Consider the following 7,471-nt stretch of genomic DNA (forward strand, 5'->3'; position numbering starts at 1 on the left):
AACAAATTTACAACATTCGTAGCATCGCTCTATTGAAAGTCGACTTAGAAGAAAACACTTAACGAAAGTTCCTTAATTTCTCGTAATGTTTCGTTAACGTTTTTAAAAATCTATGCATTATCACTTATTTGCTCTTATGTTCGTTAATACTGTATATTGATATCCGTTTATTAACACCGCAGTCAATATTTTAATGCATATGTATCAATATACAACTTATAGTATGGATCATGCGAAAATATTGTTTTTTGCCCAAGGCCTATACAATCTATAGGCCTTGTTTTTGCCTAACGTCAAGATTCTTTCGCTAAATTAAGTTCCGCTTAAATCCGGTATACAACTTATAATAAGGACCATTTACACGAATAGCTTGTTTATACTTAACGTCAAAGTTAGGTCTAACAAGTCGCTGATTTGTGTTCAATATGTCTGTGATGTGTATGCAATATGTTGCTGACATGTTTCACTAAAATGAATGCATTAACACCTGCAAACAGATGTTAATTTCTCTTCTCTCCAGGTGCATATTCCATCTGTTTTGCCAAATGTGGCCTCTGTGGTCACTACTAATGGCTCTGTTTAGTAAATAGCCAAATATACACATTAAATATGCACACTGAATATACAGCACAGTATAGACTGTAATGAAATGTTATCATTAACATCAACATTAACTACAGAAACTCAGTGTGTGTGTGTGTGTGTGTGTGTGTACAAAACCTAGGCTGAAGCTCTTCATTGGTAAGCTGAATACAGAAATAATCATGCAAAATAAAAGTAAAAAAAAAACACTGCACGATTGGATAATCCTTCACTAAATTATGTATTGAAGTCTAAACACTACAACTTTGGCAAAAAAGATCAGCTAAACAGTTCAGTAGTTGCTTACTAACACTCGCATAAATGCAGTTTGCCTGATTATAATTTTACCATGATACATTTCAAAACAAGTTAGTTATGTCACGCAAGTATATATTTTGCTGACAAACTATACTCTGTTTTTTTTTCCATCTGTCCACCCGCCTGTGGTGTTTGCGCATGGTAACACTGCGTCCCGGGCTTTAAATAATATCTTATTTCGAATATTAACGGTGTAATTCGCATACAGTAAATTATTAAAACACTTTTCAGTTGCAAATGTACACCAAGATATTCTTTTATTTACCTAAAACTTACACAATGCGTAACTATTTAAAGCCCGGGACGCAGTGTTACCATGCGCGACCACCACAGACGGATGGACAGATGGAAAAAACAGAGTATAGTGCCCCATGTCACCTTCAAGTATACTGTTTGACCATAAAGCATACAGGCAAGTATGTCTTGACTTACAAGACATACATTACGTGAAAACTAGGATGTTAATCTTAACATATGTCTAAGCAACAAAGATGCTCCCTGGTTTCGTCTAAAACTGAACAGTTCTAACCAATAACTGAAGGTCATAAAATGTCACCAATCTCACATCATTACCATTTTTATCTTTTCCCAGCAGGATATCTTAGGTACAAGCAGCTATGGACTTTTGAGAGAAGTATATTGGAATGAGATTTGATACTGGAGACCTTTAGTATCTCATTCCACTACAGTGAAGTGTCTTGGCACTGTTGGCGGTGATATGATGGTGGCATGCATCTTATTACTCTATGTAGGCCTATAATCTGGCATGCATCATGTTACTCTATAATAGGCCTATAATCTTTTTGAGATGCATCCATCGTTCTTTTGAAATAGTTCAATTTCATTAATCATTTTTATTCTCAAGTTCATTCTGCCACTCACAAACCACAGATGTGCTGTGACAGCTGAGTGGAAAATGGTATGAAAAGTTGCATGAAACTGCTGACTAAGCACTGTATAAAAGAATCTTTGTAGGCCTAATGATTTAATTGTTTTATTTGAAATAGCTAAGCTTCATTATCCAGATTTGTTCTCACGCTGACTCTGCTAATTGCAAACCACATTTTGTTGTGAAGTCGACTGCATGAAATTGCTGATTCAGCACTGTATGAAAATGTGAGTAGGCCTAATGGTTTAAAAACTGTAGTAATTGGACATTTTTTTAACTTCAGCATCAGCGCCAATGGTCATCAGTGTGCTGACGTGCTGGGGAGCCGGCATCGTTGTGGAGTATTTAGGCAACAGGAAATGCTTAATGATAGGTGTGCTCTCCTTGGCCTTGTCTTGGATCGTGATAGCTATAGCAGACAGCTTCTGGGTGCTCCTACTCGGCAGAATCCTTCAAGGGCTGACAGGTGAGCTTTTGGGTAGTTTGATTAGTCCACAGGTCTTAGTAAATCCACCAAGTTACCTTTGTCAGGTGCCCTGATGCTTTGTCAAAATTAGTCAGTGCAGAGACAACCTTTTAGCTTGGTAATGATGGCGTTTATCACTAGTCTATGGTGCAAAATGGGGACTATTTCGACCTTGATCTACTACAGTTACTTGTTTTCTATCTCTTGCAGCCTCCGTGTACATGGTAATCATCACTGTCTACCCAGCCGAGGTTAGCATTTCCCGCTGGAGGGGCGTCATGACAGGAATCTCCGAAGCGATGGTCATGCTAGGGGCGTTCCTGACCTACTTAGCAGGGATCAGCCTACGGCCATCAGCCATAGCCATCTTGTTCATCCTGAGCCTCATCCCAATGCTCGTTGCTTACTACTTCCTGAGGGACTCGCCTCTGTGGCTGGCACGTCAGGACAAGGACGACGAAGTCGCCTCCACCCTCAGGTGTCTCAGAGGCCCAACAATCGACATCACAGAGGAACTGGAGCAGATCAAGGACTCGGTCGCAACGGAGAGAATACAGAAGCCCAGCGCCACTGAGCAACTCTTACTGCTCAGGAAGATGATCTACTTCAAGCCTGTGCTGCTATCAGTTCTGGTCTTGCTCTTCAAGGAGCTCACGGGGCAATACGCAGTCATGGCTTACACCGTGAAGATCTTCAAGATGGCCGGGTCATCTCTAGACCCGTACTGGTGCGCGGTTGTGATGGGCGCGGCTAGATTTCTCCCCTGCTTCACCAGCTGGATTCTCATAGAGCGGTTACCCAGACGGCTGCTGATCTGCACTTGCATGACTCTCGCTTCTTTCGCCCTGGGGACGCTGGGGACATTCCTCTTCTTCTGGTCAAAGAAGACAGATGGCCTTCCGCCTTCCCTGGGGTGGATACCCTTGCTTTGCTTTCTGGTGTTCACCCTGGTGTTCGGCTCTGGAGTTGGGCCAACTTGCTGGACATTGGTAGCCGAGCTGTTACCGTCGCGTGTGAGGAACGTTGGCGCTGGAATAATCAACACCTGTTTCAGCCTCTTTCTATTCCTGGTTGGGCTCACTTTTCCATTCATGGTGGAGGGTATGGGCATAGGCCTAGTTTTCATTACCTACTCCGCCTGCACACTGACCGGGGTAGTGTTCATCTTGTTCTGTTTACCAGAAACCAAAGGGATGTCCTTTACAGAAATACAGACGGTTTTGACGGGAACAAGTAAGGGATCTCAGACAAGGAATGAATTGGTGTAGAGTGTTAGACAAGGCATGAATTGGTGTAGAGGTGTAGACAAGGCATGAATTGGTGTAGAGCAGGGGTGTCAATCTCATGGCCCGCGGGATGGTCATAAGTGCCCCACGAGGTGCCAAGAGATTTCTCAACTCGAGCTACTATAACTGTTAGAACTAAGGAAAATTTAACTTAAGTTACTAAACTGTTAAAACGAGACTTAATACGTTTTACCTTTCATTCATATGACAATAATATATTAATTTATTTCATATTATAATTGCTGACAATAAGGCCCTTTTATTGCAAATCTTAATAAACGAGTCATAAGGAATAAGTAATTACCAAATCTTTGATGGACCTCGAGACCATAACCAAGTGCATAATTGACCCTCAAAAGGATTTGAGTTTGACACCTTTTGGTGTAGTGTGTCAGACAAGGCATGAATTGGTGTAGAGTGGTACAAAATAAATGTAGTTCTTTGCAATGTCTTCAAATTGTCACAAAACTGTCTTAAATTTAAAAATCAGAGAACAACGGCTAGACTGCTACACAGAATATAGGCCTAGGTTTCACTTCGCCCAAGTGATAAAATCTAGGCACTGTGGCATAGGCCTACTTTCTTTTTGAAATACACAGCACACATCATCTTATAAAGTAAATACCAGGTAAACAGTTGTTGTATCCATTCACAATATTTTATTTATTTTTACTTAAACCGTTTAGTTCCAAAGCACTATGCTGTTCAACTTAGGCCTAAAAAATACTTATGAACTCTTTTGCCGTACAACGTGTTGTATCCATTAATTGATTTAAAATTAATGCACTATATCATTACGGATATATGCACAAATACATACATACATACATACATACATACATACATACATACATACATACATACATACCAATAACATACATACCATACATACATACATACATGCATTACATATACATAAATACATATCTATTTTTAGCCCATTGTGTAAAACTATCTTGCAATTTCATAACAGGCTTAAATGATACATTTTAAGTTCAGTTTACCTGGTTAACAATAAATTAGAATTATGTCAAAAGTTCAATTTTAACAAAAATGTGAAAAAAACTGCAAGTTAATTTTGTTAAATGAAATATTGTAATGAACTCAGCTGAGTGAAATATACAGTTTCATTTTATAGCAAACTTATTTTTGTATAAAAATGATTTTTTGTATAATAAATCTTTGAAAATATGAAGTATTTGTTTAAATCACATTTTTTATATCAGGCAAAAATGAACTTCTAAACAGTTCTGACCTGGGATTACCCAACCTGGGACTAGCTGACCTGGAGGTTACCTGATCTGTGGATTACCTCACCTTGGGATTACCTGACTTGTGGGTTACCTGACCTGGGATTACCTGTTGAATTGAAAATTCATTCAATGTGATCATCTGCCTATAAGTCTTCATGGGAATTCTTTAAATTATTATAAGAGAGAGAGAGAGAGAGAGAGAGAGAGAGAGAGAGAGAGAGAGAGAGAGAGAGAGATTGTCACCAAAACACGTGATGAATGAGAAATCAGTCATAATTTATAAACCAGTATAATTTTTTAAGTGTCTGCGAAGTTTTGTTATAATTATCAACAATAACCAGTAATTAGTTCTAATTAACTTGCAACTAATTTTATTCCCCAGCTATTAATTGCAATGCAACGTCAAATGAGGAATTTGTCATAAACTTATAGTAGGCCTATTGTCAATGCGATCCTGGGCTTACTAATATTGTGACCGTTTTAAATACCCAGTAATTAACACTAACTAGCAACTAAACGTTATTTCCAAGCTATTAATTGCAATATAAAAAGTCAGATGAGGAATTTGTCATAAACGTATAGGCCTATGATCACAACGGCTACCATTAGGCCTATATTTCTCCTACTTAACCAGCGCCAAAGCTTGTGCCTTCAAAACCAGTGAATTTCTATATTCCCAGTAATTACCACTTAAGTCATTTGCAAAACTGCAATGCCAAATTAGCAAAAATGTCATAGGCCTATTAACACTGGGATCCTACGTCTATCAGTGTTAAGCCTATGGCTATTCCACTGCTGTTTTCAATAGGCCTGCAATGAATTAACAGCTCCTCAAGTCGCTAAGTTACTTTATTACATTTCAATGAATTTGGTTTGAGTAGGCCTGCTTTTAGTCACAGACTTAGAAAAACAGTAGGCCTAAGGCTATCCTAACATTTATCGATTAGGCATAAAATGAATTAACAGTTCCTCAAGGCGATAAATAGATTATTACATTTAAATAAATTTTGGTCACAAACAACTAAAAAAACAGTAGGCCTATGGCTACCCGAACATTTAAATACGGTTCTAAATAGCCCAAAATAAGTAAACACGGGCTTACGTTTGATGTTTTCAAAGCAGCAATGGCTACAATATCTTCAACCAGTTTCGTCTTACTGGGCAAATGGTGTCATAATCACTAGACACTATCAAACCAAATCTGGCTTATTAATGCGCACTTTCTCTTTATAAGTCAATAAGTACGGAGACGCCATCGTAATTGAAAAATAACAACAAAAATACACTCCATTATCCGAATTCTACTCAACTCTAGCAAGTGAGAAAATAGGTCATTCGGATCCATTCCATGATTCTAGTTCCAGACTTCCAGATTCTAGGCTCCATGAGAATGAAAAAGACGTAAGAAAGACAGCTCTTTGAAGATCTTGATTCATTTTTTGTAATGAAAGGTACTAACGCCATCTAGTGATTGGTAAGTGTACCAATGAGTCTAGCTGTCATAAAGTTACTAGGAAAATTACTTAAATAAAAATTACTTTGTAAAGTAAAGCTGCTAATAAAGTATTTTCATAAGTTCATCGTTACTTTATGAAATTAAAAATTACTTGAATTTGCCCAGGAAGATTTAACTTACAGAGAATAGGTTTACGTTTATAACCAAAGTACTAGAGAGACCTTACCTTACAGACCTTACATCTTGTTCGGGTTGCCCCAGGTCCCTCAGTGTGAGGCACCTCTAATGTCTACCAGAGAGTTGCTAATACATCTTCCGGTATATTTTGCATCCTCCAGTCTTGGATGGTCTGGGATGCAACTTAGATATTTGTCGAGCTTATTCTTAAACACATCTACGCTCACTCCTGATATATTCCTCAGATGAGCTGGCAACGCATTGAATAGATGCTGCATTATCGATGCTGTTGCATAGTGGATTAATGTCCTGTGTGCTTTCCTTATTTTTCCTGATATAGTTTTGGGCACTATTAATCTACCTCTGCTTGCTCTTTCTGATATTTTTAGCTCCATGATGTTTTCGGCAATTCCTTCTATCTGTTTCCATGCCTGAATTATCATGTAGCGTTCTCTTCTCCTTTCTAGACTATATAATTTTAAGGATTGTAGTCTTTCCCAATGGTCAAGGTCCTTAACTTCTTCTATTCTAGCTGTAAAGGACCTTTGTACACTCTCTATTTGTGCAATATCCTTTTGATAGTGTGGGTACCATATCATATTGCAATATTCAAGTGGACTACGAACATATGTTTTATAAAGCATAATCATGTGTTCACTTTACTTGTTTTGAAGTGCCGTAACATCATTCCCATTTTTGCTTTACATTTTGCCAATTGAATTGCTATTTGATCATTGCATAACATGTTCTTATTCATCATCACACCAAGGTCTTTAACTGCTTCCTTATTTGTGATTGTCTCATTATTAGGTCCCCTATATGCATATAGCTTTCCTTCTCTGTCTCCATAATTTATTGATTCAAATTTATCAGAGTTAAATACCATCCTATCTACCTCTGCCCAATCATATACTTTGTTAAGGTCTCTTTGTAGCGCGTTCCTATCTTTCATCACAAGTAATTTCTCTATTTATTCTTGTGTCATCAGCGAAACTACTCTCTACCGAGTCCTTAACATTACTGTCGATGTCTGCAATCATAATA

The 7,471-nt window shown here is 38.1% G+C and overlaps 1 protein-coding gene across 1 annotated transcript in view; it reads left to right on the plus strand.

Annotated features, from left to right (window-relative positions):
- LOC135199960 (facilitated trehalose transporter Tret1-like) overlaps positions 1-4,424 on the plus strand; it is an 82,579-nt gene extending 78,155 nt beyond the window's left edge. Inside the window, exons 5-6 of the mRNA XM_064228086.1 lie at positions 2,073-2,255; positions 2,466-4,424. Of these exons, the coding sequence (XP_064084156.1) occupies positions 2,073-2,255; positions 2,466-3,523 (1,241 nt within the window). The 3' untranslated portion in view covers positions 3,524-4,424. The remainder of the gene's footprint in view (positions 1-2,072; positions 2,256-2,465) is intronic.
- Positions 4,425-7,471: the final 3,047 nt, after the last annotated feature.

The sequence above is a fragment of the Macrobrachium nipponense genome, chromosome 26 (assembly GCF_015104395.2).
Source record: "Macrobrachium nipponense isolate FS-2020 chromosome 26, ASM1510439v2, whole genome shotgun sequence".
NCBI lineage: Eukaryota > Metazoa > Arthropoda > Malacostraca > Decapoda > Palaemonidae > Macrobrachium > Macrobrachium nipponense.